This window comes from Alosa sapidissima, chromosome 19 (genome assembly GCF_018492685.1).
Source record: "Alosa sapidissima isolate fAloSap1 chromosome 19, fAloSap1.pri, whole genome shotgun sequence".
NCBI lineage: Eukaryota > Metazoa > Chordata > Actinopteri > Clupeiformes > Clupeidae > Alosa > Alosa sapidissima.
Window position 1 is genome coordinate 10,543,792 of NC_055975.1, and position 26,390 is coordinate 10,570,181.

The 26,390-nt window shown below is 41.6% G+C and overlaps 1 protein-coding gene and 1 pseudogene across 3 annotated transcripts; both read left to right on the forward strand.

Moving 5' to 3' along the window:
- Nucleotides 1–53: 53 nt before the first annotated feature.
- Nucleotides 54–10,845, forward strand: LOC121692808 (solute carrier family 4 member 1 adaptor protein). 3 transcript variants are annotated; one of them, XM_042071717.1, is made up of 14 exons: nucleotides 57–964; nucleotides 2,103–2,292; nucleotides 2,590–2,715; nucleotides 3,152–3,212; nucleotides 4,747–4,886; nucleotides 5,252–5,412; nucleotides 5,647–5,716; nucleotides 6,159–6,348; nucleotides 6,600–6,696; nucleotides 6,829–6,985; nucleotides 7,242–7,346; nucleotides 7,914–8,005; nucleotides 8,949–9,018; nucleotides 9,374–9,900. In XM_042071717.1, the coding sequence occupies exons 1-14, from the start codon at nucleotides 149–151 to the stop codon at nucleotides 9,421–9,423; spliced, it is 2,325 nt and encodes a 774-aa protein (XP_041927651.1). In that variant the 5' UTR covers nucleotides 57–148; the 3' UTR covers nucleotides 9,424–9,900. The 3 variants fall into 3 exon arrangements, with proteins under 3 accessions (XP_041927652.1, XP_041927654.1, XP_041927651.1); XM_042071718.1 differs by lacking the exons at nucleotides 6,829–6,985; nucleotides 7,242–7,346; nucleotides 7,914–8,005; nucleotides 8,949–9,018; nucleotides 9,374–9,900 and adding an exon at nucleotides 10,739–10,845 and having other exon boundaries at nucleotides 54–964; nucleotides 6,600–6,724; XM_042071720.1 differs by lacking the exons at nucleotides 6,829–6,985; nucleotides 7,242–7,346; nucleotides 7,914–8,005; nucleotides 8,949–9,018; nucleotides 9,374–9,900 and adding an exon at nucleotides 10,739–10,838 and having other exon boundaries at nucleotides 55–964; nucleotides 6,600–6,716.
- Nucleotides 10,846–15,857: 5,012 nt separating this feature from the next.
- LOC121693220 lies at nucleotides 15,858–22,335 on the forward strand (annotated as a pseudogene).
- Nucleotides 22,336–26,390: the final 4,055 nt, after the last annotated feature.

Here is a 26,390-nt window from a genome sequence, read left to right on the forward strand (position 1 = left end):
GGAAACGTAATTCGTCCGGGCAGTCATCGGGCCCATGATTTAAAAACAAGACTGCCCGGACGAATTAAGGGGTTACATATCCTGGGAAGGACCAAGGGCCGTGTGTGAACCATAGACAGTAAAACAATCAACGGTGTGAACTTCAAAAATGGACAGTGGCGAGACACTAGAAATGGACCCTAGCGACAACATAAATAAGGATATCGTCGCTGAATTGAAAGACGAGAATACTAGCGTAGCTGATACCGAAGACAGAGATGGCCCTTTCAAGAAACCCACATTCGCACCACCATCCGTGGTGGGCAAAAGAGGGAATGCTAAAAGTTGTTCAGACAAGGAGGCCTCCTCCGTTTCAGGCAATGAAGATGCTTTGGTGTCCAAAGATGTGAAGAGGAATCATGGTTCTCATGATGAGCAGGAGTCGCAATCATCAGAAGGTGTGATTGAGGAGAATGTGTCTCCTAAAACCGACGAAGCTAAAAATATGTCTACGCAGTCCAGAGACAGCACGCGTTTACCTACGAAAACGATACAAGATGTCAAACCCAAACCCAAAGCACCTCCAGCTGGTAAATTCAAACCAAACCCTCCTCTTCCCTACACTGAGCCCCCGTGGGGACGTCCTGCAGAGATGCCCTATGCGTTAGAGATACTCAAAACAGGGACAATTGTCGACTCAATTCCACTTACTCAAAACAGTTATTTTGTTATTGGACGCTTACCCCTGTGTGATGTATCCTTGGAACACCCATCAATCTCGCGTTACCACGCAATTTTGCAACACAGAGGAGAAAGCGGTGACGCTGGAGAGATTGGTGAAGAAACTGGATTCTATGTTTATGATTTGTCTAGCACGCATGGCACCTTTGTCAACAAGAACAAAATACCCCCAAAAACCTACATCAGGCTGAAAGTAGGACATGTCCTTAAGTTTGGGGGTAGCACTCGACTCTTCATATTACAGGTCTGTAATACGGTGCATTCCTTCATTAGCCTTCCGAAGCCTCCAGTGTCCAATATAAACTTGTAGGACAGAATAATGCAAACTTGAGTTGTTGGTCCATAGAGATCCAGGACCTATATCAGTCGGCCTTATTGACATGCCATGTAGGCTACATATGACAGTGGCAGATGTCCATGTCTTATGTTGAATCAGGTCTGCACTAGCAATGTGTTGTGTTATGCGCAGACTGGGGCATTCAGTGATGGTGCTCTGAAGGCCTGAAAGACAAGACAGTGGATTGATTTTTAATTAATATTTTTGTTTCCTTGCCACTAACGAGTATGATCATGCTCATGTATGCTCACTACTCCTGATGTAGAATATGACCTTAAGGATAGGTGTAAAATAGGTGGAGTAAAAAAAATGCAGATGGGTCTTATGCAGAGGTGGCATACAGAATGGGTGTCCCACCTACCAATCATGGCCTAGCAGGTGCGTAGTTTTCAATGCCTGTGTAAGGCTCGAATGGATGGATAAATAGACGGATAAATGGGGATGAACTACACTGACATTTCCCTGCAAATTGCTGTCATCGTTTTGAGGTGTGAGGGGTCCCTGACATTTCATGCAGTTGTTATTTTTTTTTTTTATTATAACCCTTACAGAAATTTCAGTTATCACAAATTTGAGGCAAGGTGATATTTTCACATGCAAATTAGGTTTCTGGCAAACAGTTGTGGTTAACTTTAAGCAATGTTGCAGCAAATTTACAGCAATGTCATATGCAAATTAGGTTTGTCACCATTAGTTCACTGGAAGTTTGGTGGCAAATCACTGGCGAACATATTTGCCACTAGTCACATTGTTGCCAGAACTTTGGCACTAGTCAAACTCATTGTTGCCAGAACTTTGCTGGAAGTTTTCCTATAGTGGCCAACATTGGCAAACTTCTGGCAATATTTTCTAGTGAACTCATTTGTTTCCCACAAATCACCCGCAAGTTTGCTGCAAATCTGCCGCAAAATGTAAAATTTTTAAGGGAAATAACTAATTTACCAATAGGCTATTGGCGCCACTGCCTGTCCTCACCGCATGGTGGTAGTGCAGTTTTCTGTGTATACAGTATGTGCAGTAAAAGCAAACATTTGTGCCAACACAGGGTCCAGAATCTGATGAAGAAACAGAGTCAGAACTTACCGTAACGCAATTAAGAGAAAGAGCCAGGAAGCAGCGAGAGCTGGAAGAGAGGATGATGGGAGATGGGTCTGACGAGGAGAAGGACGAAGATAAAAGTGACCGCATCCCTGGGAAGAACTCCACAGACGACTCTGGCTGTTCTTGGGGAATGGGTAAGGTTTTTTTTTTTTTTTTAAATACAAAATGTTTGTGCAAGTAATGCTATTTCGCCGTACTTCGGTAGTAGTAGCTGTAGTAGTAGTAGTTACTTGCATCAGATTCCAGGTATAGCAAATACATTACTGTGGTTGCCATCAAGACGTAAAGCAAGAAACCTGTTGAAAGAAATGTTAAGAGTCTCAATCTCAATGCCTTTTATAATGACTCTGTCTACAGTGGAAGAGGCAGTAACTGGGATGTTTATTTGAACCCTCTCATATTCTCAATGCCTTTTATAACTCTGTCTACAGCGGAGGAGGCAGCACCAGAAGATGAGAATGAAGAGAACCCGTTTGCCACAGAATTCCAGGAGGACCAAGAGGCTGCCTACCTCAAGGATCCCAAGAAAGCACTTCAAGGCTTCTATGATCGCGAAGGTGGTTATCTCTTTTCTTGTAATGAAATTGGAGAAGTTTGTCCAAATATAACCTTCTGACATATTTTAAAAATACATTGTAGATGACTTAAAGGGCAACAATATTGTACAGTAAAATAAATATTTTTTTTATGGACCACATTCTGTCAGCTGATTAGTAGCCTACAACTGAACTGACCTACTCCTAAAAGATTGTTAATAATGGCCATTGGCCAAATCTATTGCAATTGATCTCAAAATTTACACCGAGTTTAAAAAAAAGTATTATTTTAGAAATGAGACGGGAGACTTGATGGGGAAAAAGTAGTTATATTAGATAGCCTGGAATTGAGCCGGCAAAAAACCTGGCAGCTGGAAATGATTTAATTCAATTTATGAAGGACATTCTGAGAAATACTGACTGACTGATTTCTTGAACCTCTTTTTCATAATCCTAGGGGAGGAGTTGGAATTTGAATATGAGGAAAAAGGCCATGGTTCGTGGCTTTGCAGAGTAAGGTAAGATGATAAGAGGAGGATCGACACTTTCAGTGTCCTAAGGTGGTCAGAGGTGGATTACATTTTAAAGAATTTAGGTTGCTGTGATTCATTGCTGAAAGTGATTCGATGTTCGATCTATGTACTGTACCTATGAGTTCCAAGAACATTAGTCGGACAAACAGTTTGAGATATTCAGACAGACTTTACATTTGACAGGTGTCCCTGCAAAGGGCACAAGTGCAGTGTCGAGTTTGACGTTGGTTGGAGTAAGTTAGTTAAGGATTAGTTAAAGATATCTGTGCAAAAATGCTGTTAGGATAGCGAGAGACATAATTACATGGACTTTATTTGAAAAACACATATCATGGGCCCGATGATTGCAGTTTACAGGCAAATTCACACTCATTCTTCTCAGTTGAATTGCTCATTACACAAATACCACATGTATATCACTGACTTCAGCGTTCTAATGGTCCCACTCACTAGTTTCCAAGAAACATCAAATTTATTATTATATATTTCCTATATTTCATTCTACATACAGCTCTGTGTCCATCTCCACACCCATTCTTTTCGGTTGAATAGCTCATACACATCCCCAACATACTTACAGCACACTGCCCCCCCCTCAATACACAGCACATTGTCTCATGAGGAAGCTTCTCCAACACACATATTGCACACTGCCCTCTCCCCACATACACAGCACACTATCCCATCTCCCCTGTCATCCCCCCAACACACACACCAAGACCCCTGGCAGTTGGGTTAGCCCCTTGAGCCGTGGATCTGCCCAAGGTTTCTTCCTTGGTAAGGGAGTTTTTCCTTGCCCCTGTTGCTCTTGGGTGCTCCTTGTTGGTGCCCCCCACCCAATCCCAATCCTCCCCCACCTTTTTTATGCAGCCCTTGCCACTTAATCTACTAAACCCCTCTTCTACTGCACTTTTTACCCCCCCCATTAATGCACAAATAGGCTGACACCAGACATAATTTCACTGCATTTCTTACTTCCAGTAACTATATGCATGTGACAATAAACTTCCTTGTATCCTTGTATCCTTGTATCATAAACTCTTCAATCACCACATGATAAACCGCATATCAAAATATACAGCAGAACTTACAGCATACAATGGTATGTTTATCTGTACAATAAGGTGTTCTCGACTAATCTGGTTTTGAAATCACAGCACATTTCTGCATTATGCCCAACATTGGGCTGACATAATGCATTTCACCCCAAAATAAGGAAGCACATGTAGGTGGTGCTCAAATGGTCATGTGAAATGCACCTTTCCCAAACCCTTAAGAGCAGCATGATCTCACCAAACATAATGCCGCAATACATGAGATACCGCAATACATGAGACTGCAAGGTGCCAACTGCACTGTTGCTAGTAGTTAGAGAGAAAAACATTTGTTTTGTTATTAATGGAGTGGACTTTTCAATTTAAGCACTTTGAACAATTTGCTACTTATCAGATGTAAATTAGACCACCAGTCCTCTACTGGCATTACTCCTAATTTTTCTGTGTGCTACAATCATTCTCAGGCTGCCTGTAGATGATGCTCATGGCAAGCAACTGGTTGCTGAGGTAACACATACAGGAAAGAAGAAGGAGGCATCTATTCAGTGTTCCTTGGAGGCCTGCCGTATTCTAGAAGCCCGAGGTCTGCTCAGACAGGAAGCAGGTGAGTCTCTACAGCTAGGCTGGCCAGTTACAAGGGGTTCCGGCTACAGAATAGCTTTGTCCACTGTCCTATTCTGTTTCCAATCTCTGACAGTATAATTAGCCTTTCGTTGTAGCCAGCTGTGCCCAAAAATGAAACAATTGGAATTGGTGAAAAATATTGTACAGGTCTTAGCATTGGGACCTAAACATCATGTTGAGAAACTCCAAGCAAAATCTGAGACCGTGTGGCAACTATTTTCCTGGATTTTGTCTGATTTGACACAGAATGACCTAATAATATATTGAGCTTGGCTTTAGTGAGGCATTTTACTTGTCTTCATAATGCACAGAGGATTTGTTATGGCTTTGTGTCCCCTCACTCAGTTTCCCGGAAGAGAAGAAAGAAAAACTGGGAGGACGAGGACTTTTATGATAGTGATGATGACAACTTCCTGGATCGGACTGGCACTGTGGAAAAAAAGAGGAAAGAACGCATGAAGAGGGCTGGAAAGGTTGAGGACCAGCCAGCCTCATATGAATCGCTGGTAAGGTGTTCTCTACTCATAGGGAATAATAATAACACATGCATAATAATAATAATACATTTAATAATACAGTTAATAAAAAATGTTTTATAGAAAGAATAAAACACTAAAAGAAAACAACATCTGATCTGATCTTATCCCTCAAGCTTCACAGACTGAAATGTGTTGTGTGGACTATTTTTAGGCTTAACATAGATATGAACTCATGTCCTGACATTTCTGCTACTGCTTTAGACCTTGAAGTTGAATGACGTGGAGAAAGAGATCGCAGAGACAGAGAACAAGCTCCGCTCTTCAGAGAAAAGTGAGCTGGGCAATGTTGTTTGTTGGTTTGTTTGTTTGTTTTTGTCTTAGTGGTTGATCATAAAACATTATTTAATAATATACAAAAGCAGTATGGTTTTAACTGATGCTTTTTTCATCAACAACTATGTCACCTTATCACATTTGTGCCCTCCAGTTAATAACAGCTTGGGGCGGTGGTAGCGTAGTGGTTAAGGAGCTTGGCTAGCCTGAAAAGTTGTGGGTTCAATTCCCGGCTTCCACCATTGGGCTCTTGAGCAAGGCACTTAACCCCCAGATGCTCCGGGGACAATGGCCCTTGTAATATAATTGACATAAGTCTCTACAGTATAACTTAACAGCGTCTGCTAAATGTAAATCTAGTAAATCTGTGCTCTGTAAATGTGGATGCAGGTGGTTAATAACAGCTTGGCTGTCTGTGTGCTCTGCAAATGTGGATGCAGGTGGTCAGCGGGCTTCCTCTGATGACCCGCTGGATGCCTTCATGAACGTGGTGTCCAGTGAGATCAAGCTGGACAGTGTGGAGAGGAAGAAGCTTCATGTCCATATTGCTGAGCTTCGCAAGGAGGCGCAGCGCTTGCACAGACTGATCGATCTTACCCGGCCCACTCAACTTCCCTCTCTGCAGGCAAGGTGAGCGCCATTGGCTGCTGTACTACCACACACATACATACAGTATGAACACACAAATAAGCTCTAAACTGGCCCTTCGTCTCTTGCTGTCATAATCAACTAAGATAAGTTAAGATAACATAAGACCATAGAGAATCACCTTAATCGACCAATTTTGAGTATGATTTCAGTGAGAAATAGGAAGGGGAAATAGTAACATGACATTCAGTAGGTAGTGCATTCATGGGTGATATATGACTTTTCTGGTCTAGTGGATCTAACCCAGACAAGCCGAAAAAACCAGCATTGCCGATGTTTGGTGCCATGAAGGGAGGCAGCAAGTTCAAACTGAAGACTGGAACCATAGGGGTGAGCGCTCTCTTAGCTGTGTGTGTGTGTTTGTGTGTGTCTGTGCACTGTCTTAGCTGTGCATGAGTCTTAGTCATTAGTCTAGGTATTAGTATTGGCCTTTGGTGTCTATTTTGCTCTCTGTCTCATTAGACATTGCCCCCGAAGCGAGCATGTCTACCTCCTGAACTCTTCAACATGAAAGAAACGCCTAAAGGGGGTGAGGAGGAAGAGGAGGAGGAGGAGGAAGAAGAAAAAGAAGAAGAAGAAGAAAAGGAAGAGCACGCTGAGGAGGAACCACAGGCAAATGGTAATCTAATCCATTTTAAACACAGGGCAATGGTAATCTAAGCCATTTTAAACACAGGCCAACAGGCCAATGGTAATCATGGTAATCTAATTCATCTTAAACACAGACCAATGGTAATCTAATCCATTTTAAACACAGGCCAGTGGTAATCTAATCTCCATTTTAAACACAGGCCAATGGTAATATAATCCATTTTAAATATATAATTGTGCTTGTTCTGATCTCCCCTGAGCTAACTGTTTGACTGTTCTTGCAGTGTCTACATTAAAGGGACATCCTGAAGCCAAGGACATGCTTAAGTCTGACAGAGTTGAGAAGGAACAGCATCATCACCCAGAACACGCAATCAGGTCTCATTCAGGTATGGAATTGTCAAACTGCCAATAAAATGGCAATGTCCGGGCCATTAGGCAAATAGAAACATATAGCTATGATCAATCAATCTGCTTTAAATGTGAAATTTGTCACAATGAATCTTATCTAAAGAATTAAATGAGATATCTGGCTGAAATCTTTGCACAGTTGTTATAAAACATGGTAGACACTTTTGACTATAATTTCACATTTTACATTTTTGTGTGAATTTCATATTGAATTACTCTAAGGTGAGTTATGGTAAAGGGGGTAAATACGTATGCATTGATTTTTTTTTTTCTACTTTCTATTTTCAGTTCATTTACTTCGTTTTGTAGTGATCTCTTTTCACTTAATCAAGTTTGATGTAATACACTTTCATTTCTAAGTGTTGTACAACAATTTACAAGGAGGCTGAATGCTTGTTTTAGGCACTATGTATATCGTAAAACTATTCCAGTGGCTATTCTACATGTTGCATCCAAGTATACCATACCTTAACATTGATTTTAACCTCCACTAGAGGGCATGCATGGACATATAGGTTTTTTCACCTAAACTTGTTCATGTTTAGGTACTGAAAAGGAACACTTGGAATCACCAATACAACAAATTAAAGAGAAGAGTACAGATAAGAGGCCTAGGAAGCCTATGGGCCCTGCCAGGGTAAGCACCTTGTATTCATTTGAACTGTTCTGTAGGTTAGACATGTTGACTATTGTGCCGTACAGAACGTTACATGTTCGGTGCCGGAGGACCACTTCACACAGCCCCCCTATTGCTTGGTTATATTTCATACAACACATGACTTAAACGTTTTAATAAATGCTTTGGTAGAGTCAGTGAAAGTTTTATAACTTCTGATCAAGCCAAAATATGAAACAGAGCCCTTACCAGCTCCATCGATTCAGAGGTTTGTTTTTATCTGGTAAAGGTATTTGCTACCTCTTGGGTTACTTGATGGTAAATACTATCTTGTTTTCTTCTTTGCTACCTTGTGGGTTATATGATAGTGAACACTATCTCTTTTTGTCGCTGGACCGCTTACCCGATACCACCACTAACCTCACCTTTTACTAGAGGCACGAATAAGCCCATGGCCCATATGGCCCATATGGAAACACAGATGGCCTTGGCACAAACTAGCCCGCTCAGAATTGGCCTGAGAATAGAACACTACAATCAAATCAAAGACTATAGAAGTATTAAGAGGGGAAATTATGTTCCCTTTTTGCCAACAGCCACTAGATGGCACTGTGTTAGCGCTGCCGCCATGTTGGACTGAGTATTGTAAGGATGTCGACCGGGAAGACCGCTCAAAACAGACAAGATGCCTGTACTTCTGTACTCTTTTGGTTCAAATTGTGTATTTTTCGCAGAAGTGGTAATTCTAGCAGTTCTTGCTTGACCAAATTTCTGGTAGAATGTTACTTACCCATTGTTTAATTTAGTGACTGTTTGGCATGAGTGTGAAGCTTACTTTTTGATTACTGTTTTGTTAACTTTTGACTTGATATTTTTTTTTTGCTGATTGCCTTTGGTTTGGTATGGTATGATGACAAGTTCATATGTTTACCCACAAATGTATGCTCTCTTGCGTCCCTCCCAGCCCCCCAGTGCCCTTTCAGGAAGCTACCCTGAGGACGATCCCGACTACTCTGTCTGGGTACCACCAACAGGTAAAGAAAATAGCATTTAACACTCAGTGAATGTATTGTGATGGCACTATGGATACATTTAGAAGCTTTGATTTTGGGTTGTGACAAGTAAAGTCCCTGTGGTAAGGATATTAGATTGATTCACAATAGTCTTCACCATGGCCTTGTCCTAGACTGAAAGCTTCATTGAAATGTTCTTTTACTGCAAGCCTAGGCTTAATCCATGTGCAGGAAACTAGCCCTATCTGTACCAGCTTAAGGACCTGATGAGACCTAACCTTCAAAGGATCTGTCAGTTGACATTCTCCCCAATAATCCTCTCAGCATTTAAAGGGTCTGTAGTTAACATTCCCCCCCATGTTTTCTGTGTTTTCAGATCAGTCAGGGGACGGCAGGACTCATCTCAATGATAAATACGGCTACTGAGGATGTTACAAGATTTTCAAATGCTTACCAAACTATCCTCTATCAAACCAGCCAGGCACTAGTTCACCCTCCACCTGTATGTAGTCTTTAACCCCCTCTTTACACTAAGAGAAAAGTCTGCCTTTCTGGAGACACTTCACTCACAAACATCTCAACGCCGCTGTAGAACTGTGCTCAGTACTGTGTCAAAGCACTTAATTAATTTTGTTTTCAAGATGGTAAAGGACAGCTTTGCTGTTTGACCAAATTTGGAAGAGGCCACTGACTGTCACACATTTATTTTTTTAGGCCTTGTACTGTATATTTTCCGACTTCTCGTCCTGTGTCTGTACTTATGAAACCAAGAATGTTTTTTTGGCCTGTTTTTGGAAACGCTCTCACAGGGTCCCATTGTAAATCTCTTCAACTCCCTCAACCAACATACAATTTTAAGAAGTAATGTAATCTCTTTTGATAAATAAATCAATTAAAGTCAAACATTGATTGTCCTTTTTGTCCTTCGTATGCCTGATTCTTCCTTTCTTTCCACCTATTTTTTTTTCCAAAAGTAATCTTTTCAGCCAATGCATTTATATTGTGGCAGGTTTCTTAACTTCTCTAAATCGACCACATTAGCATAGCTGTCTTACTTGTCTAAGGGAGACTTAGATTCTTTAAAAGTTGCCCCTCTCAGGTTCTCAGCTGCGCTCAATGAATCCAAAACAAGAGCGTATAGGCTTAATTGGTTGCGCAAAGACCAAGCCAGGATGAGCAGACACGGATTCATCAAGCCAGGTGAAGCCTATCAGAGAATGTCTAATAAGGGGAGAACTGCCACTCTCGGAAAACTTCCGGTTTCTGAACTGGTTGCAGTTCCTTCTGTGGTTCCACATGAGGACGCTCGTCCACGAGTGCAGAATGCATGGAGGTCTATGGAGCTGTACGCCTCAAAATCCACTCTCAGGATATTTTTTTTTTTCAAGTAATTTGAGTATTGTATTCGAAAGGGGAGGCAAAGAAAATACACTTGGTTGAGTATTATATTTTTTAAAGTCACTTAATTGTTCTTAAAGTTATTTTACAACATTAAAGGCCAATTTTCTACAAGCCTATTGCGCCACACGAGCACATCAAAGGTAATTTTCCATTGTCACACCAGTTTTATCCATGTTGTAGATCTTGTGTGGAGGGAAGTCATACCTGAAATGAGATCAAAGTTTTGTTGATCAGAGAAGTTTACAGCAGATTTAGGTGGTTTGATGTGGTTGTGTAGATGTCAACTCTGCCACTGCTACCTGATAATGTTCCCCCTCTCCTTCCCAGGCTTCCTGGTCAGTGTGTGTGTGTGTGTGTGTGTGTGTGTGTGTGTGTGTGTGTGTGTGTGTGTGTGTGAGAAGTTCACAGCATTTCATGGGACTTAGACCGTGAAACATTACTCCTAGTGCCTTTATGTTCTGCCAGCTCCTTCTCCGTACAGTATGCCCTGCATGTCTTCCTCTTATAACTCTGTGGCATGATGGTATATTTCTATTTTTGGTCTAAAATTAAGAATGTCACATAGTTTTAGTGATAAAATGTAAGAATAAAATGCACAATTACAATAAAATATGTTTAAAACATTATTTATAAGTGGGGCCACTGGCACAACTTAACCCAGGCCCTTTGGCACAAATCACCCCAACCCCACCATTTTGGAAAAAATGCATCATCCATCAGATTTGAGCTAACATCATGCTAGCTGTATAGACTCATAATGTAGCTTACTAAAACATGTGTGAAATGTTTCAAACTTGTCTATAACTCTTTTGACACAACAATCGAAGTCTTCAAAAATGTGTGGTCACATAACCAATTTCGTCTATGGTTTCCTAGAAATAGGGGGTGGCACAACTTCCCCACTGGCACCAATCACCCCACCCTCCCCTACAGTAGGCTAACTAGCATTCTAATGGCGTTAGCCTAAGTAATATCTCCCAAAAACAAGTTATTATTGTACAGCGTAAATGTGTGTTGTGTACAGGTAATATAAGTGCTTAACAGTCCATTTTATGTCATTAATGAAATGCAAGTGTTTTTATACTGAATGAAAAGCAGGAACGAGGGGGGGTAGTCTTTTCAAAATGCAGACATTAGAATCACCATTGCTAGCTGGTACTTAGCAGCTAACGTGAGTTTGTGAGACATCCCCATGAAGCTGGTAGGTATATAAGTATAGTATAAGTATATATACTTTTTTGATCCCGTGAGGGAAATTTGGTCTCTGCATTTAACCCAATCGGTGAATTAGTGAAACACAAACAGCACACAGTGAGGTGAAGTACACACTAATCCTGGCGCAGTGATCTGCCTGCTACAACGGCGGCGAGGGGTTAGGTGCCTTGCTCAAGGGCACTTCAACAATCTTTACTTCAGCCGCGGCCCACTGGGCTCGGACCAGCAACCCTCCGGTTACAAGTCCAGAGTGCTAACCAGTAGGCCATGGCTGCCCAAAAAGCGCCATGCCCAAAAGGTGGAGAGACTTTACTTGACAGGAATAATAATCTGTTAAAAAGGTAAGAATCGTGTTTGCGTGGTTGTTCAAGTCGTTTTGTTATGGGGGTGTTGTGGTGCACTCCTTATCACAAAGCTGGCAAGAAACTTAGATAATACAGGGATTGCTAAGCGCTACTTGGCAGCTAACGTTAAACGTTGGCTCGGGGCGTTGTTCGATTGCATTTCACGTTAGCCTTGCATGAGTTCATATAGAAATGCGACTAGCAGCAAGTACCTAACAAGTAAGCTAGCAATACAGACAAGTTAGGTTGTGAGCGACTGTTTCTGTGTCAGAAATATAAGGTTTCAATGTTGTTTCTGTAACTTAAACCAGGTTTTAATTGTAAGTAGGCGTCTAAAAAAAAAAAAAAAGATGCGCACGCGCTTTTGAGGGAGAGCGCATTTTCAGTGGAAGTAACCAAGTTTAGCTATCCTTGTGCAAACCCGCTCACGCGAGGAGCTGGTCAGATTCAAATCTGTTGCCTGCAAGGATGGCACACGATTTATAAGAAAATGGTCAGAGCCTGAATAATATTCAAGTATATAGTCAATGACTGTCGCCTGGGCATCATGCACTAATTTAAACACTAAACATTTTGCGAACGTTGTTTGTTTAATAGTTTGTAAACTTCATAGTTTGTTGCTCATATCATGGCTGATATGTTGTATTTTCTAATATTTCCCACTTGTTACACTAAGTGCAGTTTTAGAACATTACCATGTTGCTGAAAGTGAAATACCTCAATGTTAAGAACTACGTCAAATTGCATTCAGGCTTCACCTATTTGGAATTCATCAGTGAAGGTAAGATACGGTTTAGAGGCCTAACCAAATATGTGCCCGCATCAACAAATCAAAGCATGATCTTATGTGGCTCAACTATGTAAAGCGGCTGCTATAGAGACAGAGTTGAAGCTGATTTCTTGGAGGGTGATCCAGCACGAGTGTGGAAAGGACTCCGAACCATCACTGGCTTTGAAAGAAAGTCCCCTCCTATGATGAATGTGAGTAAAGCCCTCCCTGATGAACTTAATGCTTTTTATGCTCGCTTTGACATGAAAAACACAGACTATATTGGACTAGCTGCAGCATGTGAAGCAAATGAGGATGCACCTTTCTGTGTCTCTGAGGTCGATGTGAGCAATGCCTTTAGGAGGGTAAATTGTAGAAAAGCTACTGGACCGGATGGAATTTCAAACAGGGTTTTGAAATCCTGCGCTGCTCAGTTAGCTCCTGTGTTCACTTATATCTTTAACACATCATTGGCTCAAGAGACAGTTCCTACTTGCCTCAAGCAGTCTGTTATTGTTCCAGTACCGAAAAACAAAAGTCCATCATGTCTGAATGACTACCGCCCAGTAGCCCTGACGTCTACAGTGATGAAGTGTTTTGAGAAGCTTGTGAAAAACATTATCTGCTCATCCCTCCCTGCCTCCTTCGACCCCCTCCAATTTGCTTACAGAGCCAACAGGTCTACAGAGGATGCCATCTCAAACCTCATGCACACCACCTTAACTCACCTGGAGGAGGGGAATGGGAATTATGTGAGGATGCTGTTCATTGACTTTAGTTCAGCATTCAACACGATAGTACCTCTCACCTTGGTCACAAAGATGAAGGCCTTAGGACTGAACACCACCCTGTGTCACTCGATATTTGACTTCCTCACCAACCGTTCACAAGTGGTTAGAGTGGGGGGTCTGACATCTGACTCATTAACCATCAGCACTGGTGCTCCCCAAGGCTGTGTTTTGAGTCCACTGCTGTACAACATCTACACACATGACTGCAAAGCCAACAGTAGTCATACCTCCATCATCAAGTTTGCAGATGACACAGTGATCTTGGGCCTGATTAGTAACAACAATGAACAGTTCTACTTGGATCAGGTTGATGAGGTGGCACAGTGGTGTCAATCTAACAGCTTGACACTGAATATCAATAAAACCAAGGAAATGGTAGTGGATTACAGAAGGCAGCAGCAGAACTACAGTTACACCCCACTAATGATCAGCGGGCAACCTGTAGAGAGAGTCACAAGTTTTAAATACCTTGGTGTCCACATTACTGAAGACTTAACATGGACTGTTAACACTCAATATGTTCTGAAGAAGTCCAGACAACGACTCTACTTCCTTCGTCAGCTAAGGAAATTCAAAGTTTCTACATCCATCATGAAGGCCTTTTACACTTCAGCGGTTGAGAGTGTTCTAACTGGTAGCATCATCACCTGGTATGGGAACTCCACAGTTAGAGATTGTAGTACTCTGCAGAGAGTAGTGCGCTCAGCTGAACGTACTATAAGAACTCAACTCCCTGCTCTACAAGATATCTATTCCAGAAGAGTACTCCTAAGAGCCCAAAAGATTCTGAAGGACTCTTCTCATCCTAACAATGGATTATTCCTACCGCTGAAATCAAGAAGACGCCTATGTAGTCACAAAGCCAGAACTGAGAGACTCAGGAGAAGTTTTTATCCCCAGGCCATCCGAACTCTGAACTCACACTATACTGACTTTGCACTCATTCACTCCTCAGCACTCATGACCCCCCCCCCCCCCCCACACACACACACACCCACACACACCTACAAGACTTTTAGCACTTTTACACTTTTACATCCCTCTCCCTATGCTACAGACCTTTTATTTATTTTCTTATTTCATCACACGTCAACACACACACACACACACACACACACACACATATCTGACTTTCTCCAACTTTTGCACACTTTTTATTTATTATTTTTGATTTCTCCTCCATCTACCCATGTCCTTGATTGCCTAGCCTTTCTTCCCCCCCACCCCACCCCACCCCCATCCCCAACACACACACTTACATCATCACTGTCATCACTTCACATACATACAGCACACTGCTTGCTACAGTAAGCCTCCTCTACATACTTGCTGCACACTGCCCCCCCCCCCCCCCCCCCCCCACATACACAGCACATTGTCTTCAGGATCTTCTCCAACACACATCCTCTACATACTTACAGCACACTGCCCCCACCTACCCACCTACACACTACACACACACACACAGTCACTGCTCCACTCCCCTCCCGCCCACACACACATCTTCACTGTCATCACTCACATACATTACATACAGTACTCTGCTTGCAATAGTAAGTCCCTCCCCCCCCCCCCCCCCCCCCCACATACACAGCACATTGTCTTCAGGATCTTCTCCAACACACATCCTCTACATACTTACAGCACACTGCCCCCACCTACCCACCTACACACTACACACACACACACACACACACACACACAGTCACTGCTCCACTCCCCTCCCGCCCACACACACATCTTCACTGTCATCACTCACATACATTACATACAGTACTCTGCTTGCAATAGTAAGTCCCTGCCCCCCCCCCCCCCCCCCCCTACATACACAGCACATTATTTCATCAGGAAGCTTCTCCAACACACATCCCCAACATACTTACAGCACACTGCCCCCCCCCCCCTCAATACACAGCACATTGTCTCATGAGGAAGCTTCTCCAACACACATATTGCACACTGCCATCTCCCCACATACACAGCACACTATCCCATCTCCCCTGTCATCCCCCCAACACACACACCAAGACCCCTGGCAGTTGGGTTAGCCCCTTGAGCCGTGGATCTGCCCAAGGTTTCTTCCTTGGTAAGGGAGTTTTTCCTTGCCCCTGTTGCTCTTGGGTGCTCCTTGTTGGTGCCCCCCACCCAATCCCAATCCTCCCCCACCTTTTTTATGCAGCCCTTGCCACTTAATCTACTAAACCCCTCTTCTACTGCACTTTTTACCCCCCCCATTAATGCACAAATAGGCTGACACCAGACATAATTTCACTGCATTTCTTACTTCCAGTAACTATATGCATGTGACAATAAACTTCCTTGTATCCTTAAAGACTTTTTTTTTTAGCTGTAATTAACATACTTTGTTAGAATGGTGTGTTGCGTATTCTTATTACTGTGACGGTTCATGTTGGAATCATCAACTTGGGTTAGCACAGAGCAATGTATTTACAGATCTGTTTAGTTAAGGTTACTATTTTCAGACAAGTTAATAACCCAAGATGCAGTGTCAAAATACTACTGTTAACAAGTACTTTTCAGCATTTCAGCATCAAAGAGAAAAACAGGATGATCAGTTATTCAATGTGCTGTTCAATATTTGTTTCCGGTCACTTTCAATGGTTACATTCGCTCTCTCTACAGTCAAAAATAAGTTTGGTCTTCCTGATGCTGCTGAACTAGACATTTTCGATGAAACTGACACAGCTGTTAACGAGGCTCATCCAGATCTATGCCTGACAGTACGTGAAAGGATTTCAGATGAAGGTAGGTGTTCTCATAAAATCTTACGTTGTCAATGAAGCCTACAGTCAATACATAGCCAAGTTTTTGCTCCCTGATGCAGCTGATGGTGATCTTTCTTTATGGAATGGACATGACAGTGGACAGGGTTGGGTCATTTTTATGTGAAATTTTGTTGTGACACTCAATACATATTACTTGCCAATTGTTATTATTAATGTTACCAACTGAATTAATAAATATATGTCATCTGAGTATGTTTAAGTTACCTAAAAAATTATACTAAAATGGATACAGCCACAAACATGAAGTTAATCAAATACTCTCTTGTAAAGATTTTTCTCCTCTAGCTCATTCAACACCATCTTCCTCGGATACACACTCTTCCCTCACAGACACCATATCACTTTCTTCAAGTGACAGTGACTTAAGGGATCAGGGTATTCCCACAGGCCTCAGTAGATCCAGCAAAGAAGACATGGGTAGTTCTGCTGGAAAAGTTTCTGTGTCAGAGACTGCAAGAGGTAATTGAGACGAAAGAAATGTAATTTGGAGTTGACATAATTTATAAATTCCAAACTCACCCTTAATCAAAGTAGATGTTTTTTGATTTACCCTTAGGGTTTTGTATGTTGTATCTCTATGGGTTTTTGACATTTCTCTGAACTTTCACCTTAAGTTTATACAAACATGATGTGGTATGTGTTTCTTCCAATGATTTTATATCATAGACAGAATTGAACACTGAAAACCTTTTTTCTTTTATGTGAGCAGATGGTCGAAAATGCCTTGCTTAGGAAGCCTGGAGGAGAGGATATTCTTGAAGAGTACAAGTCAGAAAATTCACTGAGCCACCACACCCGGAGACAGCTTGTCAACATATTGGCAAGTGATATGACCGAGAGACATGGGTAAGAGTTAATAAGATTAATATTATAAAGGACTGTAAAGAATATATGATATATATATATATATATATTGTAACTTCTGTCTGTATTTAATCAAACTCACTCAAGACTGACTTTTGTCTTTACTCTATAGCAGGATTCCTACCCGTCAGCAGAGGGAGAAGTATGCCCTGGGAATTATTACTCTTTCCTTCACTAAAGGATCCCTTTTCTTCAAAGGGCTGTGTAAGTTTTGCAGTGATAGTAAGAAAACATCGCACAGATTACAGTTTTAGTTTTCATCATGGAATAACTACTGTAGCTAATAAAAGTGAAACGATTGAAAAATTCTGCTATTTGGTGTTATTTTGGTTTTGATAGTGACTAAAAATGTAGTGTCATAGATAGAACCACAATTGAAACTGGTGTAGGTTATAAAGTTCAACTGGTTAAAGATGCAAAATCACAATCAATGGCCCTGATTCAAAAGGACTCAGATTATAAGGATATTGCATCTTAATATGAAAATAGAACGCCTATAACATAAGTGATTGTTCTTCTTGGTTTTTTTTGCTGCATCTGCACTTGCTGTAAGATCCTTTTGTGATGTTCATTAGTTCGTTTAAATTTAACAGGAGCATTTCTATGATGGGGAGAAATGCAGTGGATATTTAGCGTGGCGCCTCAAGACCATGTCCAGGAGTACCGTTAAACAGCCAGCCAAGGAAACCTCAGTGCCTCAAGAACAAGGGCCAAAGCGCTGAAGATCAAAACACACTGCCTCAGCAGCTTGATGGAGATGCCTGCAGAGAGGCTATTTCATTTCTTTTTTAACTCCTGATGAAGCAAGTGTACTTCAGAAGATGATGGATGACATTCCAACATCGCCAGGACCTAGTGTATGACCCACAAAGAACCACAGATGTCTACAAAACATTTACACGCTTTTTGGATGTCAAAGGCCTAGTGAGTTGTACATTTCTTTTATTTTCAACTCTATTTTCAAATATCTTTGTTCTGGCTATGGTTTAAGAAGTTATGGATGATGTGCTTTCCATCTTTAAAATAGACACAAGATGTATGTGGGTTTACCCCGTATTTATATGGTAAAAATCACTTAGGCCTAGCCCTAATGCAACATTAACAATACTGAGCCCTGGCTTAATATGCTTATGTATGATCAACAGGTAAATCAAGACTTCCTGCTGCTCTTTGGTGTTGAAACAAGCTCCAAGTTGCTTCAGAAGTGGGACACCTCATTCAAGCCCAAGGTCATCAATAGGGCTGTCACTTTACGTTCGAAAATCGATTGCACAATCGATTGGACCAACCAACACAAGTTTCGAAAACGAAAATGGGGAATCGATTTTAACCAAATTTGTACACTATTAATTTTTAACGAATTAAACAAATAAAAAGACAGATGTAACAAAACTCACAAACAAGCAGAAAAATAAAATAAAGAATTCCGGAAGTGCAGTAGGCGTTGCGAAAACTAAAAATAACATTCCCACCGATTTTACGCCGCGCCTAGCCTATTAGTTTCAATCAGCTGCTGTTGGTGTTTTGCGAAAATAAAATGGAGGACAACGGCGATCAACCTGTGCCACAAGTGATAACCCCTAATCATTTTAGGAGTTCGATATGGAAGCACTTTGGGTTTTGGACTATAGGTCAAACAGTGAAGAAGGACAAAGTGGTATGTAAACTGTGCGATCGTGACTTCCCATACCACAGCAGCACTACAAATATGAGGGGGCATATTCAGCTTCATCATCCAGATGAATACAAAGACCTAGACCCGATAGAGCCACCTGCTAAACAGCCAAGACTGACACACTTTTTCCCCCCGTCTGCACCTCTACCTGCTGCACGGAAAGAGGCTATAAACTCGAAGCTCGCAAAGTTCATTTGTCGAGCCATGAGGCCAATTAGCATAGTGGAGGGTGAAGGTTTCATTGATTTTGTTCATGAACTTGAGCCGAGATATATTATACCTAGCCGAACCACAGTAACTAAGAAGATTGCGAAAATCTATGACACTAGTCGTGAAAACATGCATCAGATTTTGAGTGGCAAAAACGTTGCTCTGACTACCGATGGATGGAGCTCCCTCGCTACAGAGGCATATATCACAGTGACAGCACACGTCATTTCAGAGACTTGGGAACTCCACGATTTTGTACTGCAAACGAAGCAGCTGAGAGGTAGCCACACAGCAGAGAATGTTGCAGAGTGCATCGCAGGCATATTGAGGGATTTCGCAATACAGCCTGATTCAGTTGTTGCAGTAACTACCGATAATGCACTTAATTATGTTAATGCAGTGGAGCAGCACCTGGGTGCTGTTAACATACCGTGTCTGGCCCACACAATCAACCTGGCTGTACGCAAGGGGTTAGATGTCAGAGCCATAGACACAACTCTTGCTAGGCTAAGAAAAACGGCTTCTCATTTTCACAGATCCACTACAGACAGCAGCCTCTTGGAAGATAAGCAGCGTATGCTAGGCCTAAAGCCAGAGAAGCTCATTAATGACTGTGTGACACGATGGAACTCTACCTACGATATGATTTGTAGGGCATCTGAGCAACAAGCAGCAGTGGCAGCCGTGATATTTGACAAAAAAATGTCTAATCTAGAACTGACCACAACTGAGTGGCGTCTGGTTGAACAGGTGCGAGAGACACTTAAACCTTTCAAAGTCGCCACCCAAGCGTTGTCCACATGCAAATACCCCACATCCTCAGCTGTACTGCCTTTGCAACATGTACTTTTGTCTCAAGTTGAAAAAATCAGGTCAGAGTCAGACGGGAGGTCTTGCTTGAGGGAAATGGCCACTAAAATCGAGGCAGACTTGAGCAAACGCTATGACTCCAAAAATGAAGCTACATTTATGCTTTTGAAAAGCTGCTTGGATCCTCGATTTCATCTTTTAATTCATTTATCGGAGAAACAGAAGCAACAAGTGCACGCAAACATTAGAGATGAATTGGCACTGCAGTCTGGCGACAATGACGAACCCGTGGAGCCATGCAGCTCGGCAACAAGCAGGGAAAAGACGGCCTTAACAGCAATGGGGGATCTGTTTGGAGACATCTACACAAGGAGCTACGAAAAAGTGAATGACGTCGAAAGCGACCTCTTACAGGAGATGATGGCTTATGAAAAAGAGCCACCATTGCCAGCTGACAGCGACCCGCTTTTGTGGTGGAAGACTGGAAGTACGAAATACCCCCACCTTGCGCAACTGGCAATGAAGTACCTGAGTGTCCCTGGAACATCAGTGCGGTCGGAGCGCGTCTTCTCAACAGCTGGACATATAGTGAATAAAAAACGCTCTGCTCTGGACCCCGAAAATGTTGATCGACTTGTTTTCCTGTCCAATTATTTGTAATAGCCCTAGCCTTATTTGCACGTTCCATTATGCCGTGTCGGTTACGTTCAATAAAAAAAAACACATGGCCTGTTCTCAAGTAAGTCCATTTAAAGTTTAATTTTTGACCAGTTGTAATGGATTGAATCTAGCCTGGGTGCCATTCCTAAGTTGAATCATTACTTTAAGTAATTTTGGAGATTTTTGAATAGCCTAAGTCATATAAATGCAGCCTGTTGTAGACGGCGACAGATGTTATTTCCCCCTCTATCCTATATTTTACGTAAGTTTAGATCTAGGCCTATGTATGTTACACATAAATGTCTATACACTGTTTTGTATGACTGCTTTGGCAATGCAAATGCCCTTTTTGTCATAAAGCACCTTTGAATTTAATTGAAAATTGTCTCTAGTCCTAATTTAGAGAATGTAGCGACCCTGCGAGTTTGTTGGCATAGCCTACACGAAATTCATGTTCAATGTAAGCTAGTCCTTCAGTGAATTTTAAATTTTATTTTCAACCTCTTTTCATGGGCTACAATCGCCTACGTAAGCGAAATTTGTTGTTGAATGTTGCACTCCTGTTTATCATTGTGCACGAAACTTCACGCAAATAAATCGTCAGAAATATTGCTGACTTGTGCGTCTCAAGCACCCTTACGTTCATTCTAATACCTGTTAGTTGTCAGTGGATTGGCCTATATTTGGCGTTGAAAATGGAGACGTCTTTAGACATGGAAAGTCGATTTTACAATCGATTCCATGAACACTTATGTCTCTCAAATCGAACAGGATTTTTTCATAAAAGTGACAGCCCTAGTCATCAAAGAGGCCAAACACCTGACTCCGTCAACTGATGTGTGTCGCCTGCTGAAAGCTGCTGAGAAACTTACAGTGAATGATGAAAATGGTAGCTTTATCGCATGCTTGGTTGATATTACTAATACTTTCTTTTATGTCTTTAATCACACAGCCTTGTCTCCCCCCTCCCCGATAGGCTGGGACAGTGACATGGCTTCCCTGCTGCTGCTGCTGCTGCTTCATCTTTTGCCACCCACAGCTGGACGGAAGAGGAGGACCAAAATAAGTCCAAGTGATGCAGTGCACAACATGGTGCACTTTCACAAGGTAATTTTGTAAAATACCACAAGCCACCTTTTCAGATATGCACTTTCTAACTTTTGCTCTTCATGTGTTGCTTTGTAGTGTGTGTTCTTTAGCACAGGGCCATTGTTTGGGAGTAATGAGCTTCCAGTAAGGCACATGATCTCAATCCAAAGGGGCAGTTTACACTCATGTTTACACTATCATGGACCAACAAGCATTACTGAAAGGTGCACATGTTGTTTTTTCTCATTTGTTTATTTAGTCATGCTGCAGCATTGATGAGAACCTGCAAGAAAGAGAGGGTAAACAACCATACATCCTCGCTGTTGGCCGAGTCCAGAACAGGATTGACACCTTCTACATCGCAGTCGACAAACGGCTCATCCCCTCATTGCTCAACCACCAGCTCATTGAGTGCTTTCGACGAACTTTTTAAATCCCACTACGTGTTCAACTTGTCTTATGAGGAGTCCCTGGTTCATCTCTATACTTTTGTGCAGACCACTGTATTCAACATCGATGTAACCTCTACAGACGAGTCACCACGTGTTCGTGAGTTACGTGCCAAAGTTTTGAATGATGTTTAAATGTTTTCATCTGTTAGGGCACTTTCATCTGGCTTTGATAACAAGCTTGTTGTTGAAAACTTTAATGAACATTTTCATGCCTACAGAGTGTTTGAAACTGATGAAAAAAGTTAAAGTTAAAGCAGACTGTATTTAAATGTATGAGCCCTTTGACTTTTAGTGATTATGATGGACTTTACATTGTCCATTTATTTTCTTTGTAAATGTGCAAAGGTTACATGGTGCTTGGAATTTATTCAATATTTAATAATATATTAAAAATGATAGTTGATCAGTTGTTCACGTTTTGTTTTCCTATCATGCAAGAACCACTTTCAGAACATTGAATGTAACACAATAGTTACACATGCACTTCAATGTGGTATTAAATCATAAAGATGCACATGTTAAAAACACAATATAGTGCTATGTATACACTTTAAAGTGTCATAAAACAACACTGTGAATGTTATAAAGTAACACCCTAAGTGAAACGTTTACACAATCCAGTGTGGAAATTAACACTTACATTTGTCAAAAAAGAACACTATGAATGTTATGAAGTAACACCTCCAGTGAAAATATTTAACACAATCCAGTACAATAACACTAAAATGTGTCAAAATAATAACTCTATGGGTGTCAAATTATAACACTATTGTGTAGTTAAATTATTAACACTATCCAAAGTGTAAAATGAACTCTGAACCGGTGAGAATTATATAAACTCTGGGAAAGTGTTGAATTTAACACCATAAGAGTTGAAACAACACTGGCGATTTTGCTGTGACACAAGCAGTTATTAGCTCACACGAAAAAAACGACAATCTGAAGTGTTCTCTTGACCAGATTGCCATATCACAGTGTCAGAACGGCCCATATGGGGGTAGGCTAAAAGACTGTGCAATCAAGCGGTTAGTGTTCAACTGAGATCGCTGCAAGACTGTTTGCCATGGTGGCACCCACAGCCTTGACAGATTTAGCCTAGATCTCTTTATTTTCTACTCCATACTGTTGAACTATTGTCTGCCCCACACTAAATTACTTGACATCGGTAAATTAGTAGCAGTAAACATGAATACTGTTTAGGGCAAGGAATTAAATATATTTCTTAATTTAGATCAACAGGTTGCCACTGATGCAATGGCACTCCTGGACTATGTCCTCATTGAGTGCTGCAGCTCTGGTCTGGTCCAGATCTCGCATTGGTCATATCAAACTCATCTTTATTTGTGGCCCTTCAACAACATTGTCTGTGTGTTTTCCAGGAGCAGTGCGCAAATGTGCTACAATGGCACAGGCTACAGATGATGAAATATGCCATCATGCCATCCGATGGTTCTCCCTGGCCCATGACCGGTTTGGAGGCCGCCAGGAGAGGATGGAGAAACAGCGGCAGGAACAGGAAAGGATGGAAAGACACCGACCGCCGCTATGGCAGCGACCAAACTCCACTACCTGTTCGACGGCGGAAGCCGCAGTCCAACAGCAAATGCAACACTACCAGTAGTAACAACGATTTAACTCCCTCCCTGCCCTCCAAAGACACGCATGTTTTTTTTTTGGTCTACAGCATATGGAGCTGTTTTTTATGTTTATGTAGGCAACAACATATATTGGAATTAATCAATTGCATTTGTCATGTTTCAGGAAGTTGTTCATGTAATAAATTCAAACATTTATCTTGGCTTCTTTTGTTTCTTTTTCCCTATTCCATTGTAGCCTAGGTCCAAGCAACAGTGTAACTTTGTAAAGCAAGTTATCAAAATGCCAATATAAGGCAAAATAGAAGCTGGCAGTGGTCTGGTAAGCAGATTCGTATCGCATCCATAGGCAGGGATCTGATAAGCAGGTCTGTGCCACATCTGTAGCAGATGATCAGACAGAGGACAAGTGCTGGTCCATATCAGAAACAGATATGTACCGCGGATCCGTAACTCAGAGGATCACACGGACCTGGACCCGTTAGACCGATGTGCGTTTGGACGCCGGATCAGGTCCATTATGCAGATCCGTGCCAGACGTGGTAGGTGTGGCCCAGTTCCGTCCCAGTGTATGTTTGCTATCTGGGTACTGTAGGCTACTCAAACACGTCCTAAAACAACCCTTAAAGCGATGGTTCGGAGTAATTTCACCCTAGGGTCCTTTGCACCATGACCCCAAGCCAAACACCCTCCCAGAACCTTTTTTCCCTTGGTCGAACCCTGGTCGAGTAGCGCTGTCAGAAACAAATGACGTTCTGCAGTCGTGATGGAACCAACTTTTATCTCGTAAATTACCCCACTAATAATGCCCTGAATGGTACGAAACTTCTACAGTAGTACAACTATGACCTCGCTGAACTCTGGGCGAGGTACACAAAATCAGATATTTCAGGCAGGAAAAGAACCAAACTAGATTTTGCTCAAATCTACACACTTATGCCCTACTGAAAAATGTACGGTTCATTTATCAAATGTTATTTTGAAGTATTAAAAAACATCGTTGTTTTAGAATTTTCAAACGAAACAGTTGGTAATTAGCACGTTTACGATAGATTACATACAGCAGGCCTGTTTCATGTATCGGCATACAGTACGCATGACATCATCCCTTGGTGCCTGCCCGGCCATACATTCGTTATGAAATTTACCATAAAGGGTGAAGAAAAAAGTTTAATTTGTATTTTTTAAGTGTACATTTTTTGGGTATGAGAGTATTGTTGACTTTAACTTAATATTTGCACCTTTTCTGTGTTTGGCAGGTAAGAGACCATATATACACAGTGAACACCTATCCTGAGTTCACCCTGGACTCAAGTTTTATTGAGCAAGTGAAAGAAATAGCAGACGCACTGCTAAAGAACAACACTCAACATGCAACATTCCTCTCGGAGATGATGGTGGTTAATTATGGTACCCATGTGATCACCTCAGTAGATGCAGGTGCCATTCTGGAGCAAGAAGATTATGTTGAATCCACTTATTATTTCCAAAGTGAAAAAACTTAACTGTCTAATAAATATTTGTCATTTCTTATACATATTTAGTCGGCTCTTCCACGTGACAGAACGACTCTATATCGGTTAGGGATGTCACGCATAAAACAATGCTGCAGAAACACGAAAATACGACTGAGTTTAGTATGCTATCATTTCAGTTCCTGTTTATCTATTGCACGATGGGTAATAATTTAAAGGAATCTAGTTGCAGTCTTGTAAATAGTGACCCTGCAAGATCTCTAGTCATTGCAAAATCATAGTCTGTGACTTAAAACTCTACTACTTGTCTTTAGATGTGAGGGGGTCTGAGACTGTAGTCTTTCAAAAATCTTTTCCAAATCTTTCCAAAGTCTGTCAGTGTAAGGAGGGCTTAAGGTGTTCTGTACAACGGTTCACCTTAAGTTAACGTGACCAGACGTCCCGGTTTAACCGGGACAATCCCGATTTTGAGATGTGTGTCCCGAGTCCCGACAAAAGCTGTAGGAGACGCTAAAATGTCCCGGTTTACACCAACCACTATTAAAGTGTCCCTGTTTTTCAGAGATTCCATAGCCGGCATGGTCTTATTATAGCCCAATCATTAACTAAACCCATGTAGAAAGACTAGCGGCGTATGATTTCGATAATGTGTGCGTGCGTGTGTCAGTCAATCGTAGCAGTCTCCATAATCTTTGCAACCAACGTTACAATGTATCCGTAAACATTGCTGCATGCCTCTTCATATCTCCCTCGTTTTAACGGATACGCTACGACAATGTTGAAGAGAAGGTCATCATTCTCAAAATTACTGTTAAATGTTTTCATGCATGTCTGGCACTCGTTAGGCATACAGGACCTTTTTCTCTGACTTAAAGTGCGCAGAACTTGTGTGTTTGCATACAATATTTCATAAATTTTCTCAGGGGTGATACCTACAAACCCCCTACACCTTTTGGGCTTAAAGAAAAAAAATGTCTGTGTCTGCCCGAGCTGCCGCACGTTAAACGCGGTCACGCACTAAGTGTCCCGGTTTTAGTTTCGACAAATCTGGTCACCCTACCTTAAGTAGACCAAGATAAGGAGAAAAGTTAAGGGAATTCTTAAGAAAAATTTAGGAGAATACTTGCCTTAGGAGAATACCTTAATTTAAAGGAACCTTAAATTGAACTTAATGGGAAAATCTTAATTTAAGGTGTTTTGTGCAACCGGGCCCTGCCTTTCATTTCCTAAGTAGTC

Bases quoted from the DNA above. Each gene is read 5' to 3' on its own strand.
- LOC121692808 (XM_042071717.1), top strand. From the start codon at position 149: ATGGACAGTGGCGAGACACTAGAAATGGACCCTAGCGACAACATAAAT. The intron at 7,347-7,913 runs GTATGGAATTGT...GTTCATGTTTAG, and splicing joins CGCAATCAGGTCTCATTCAG to GTACTGAAAAGGAACACTTG. The intron at 8,006-8,948 runs GTAAGCACCTTG...CGTCCCTCCCAG, and splicing joins AGCCTATGGGCCCTGCCAGG to CCCCCCAGTGCCCTTTCAGG.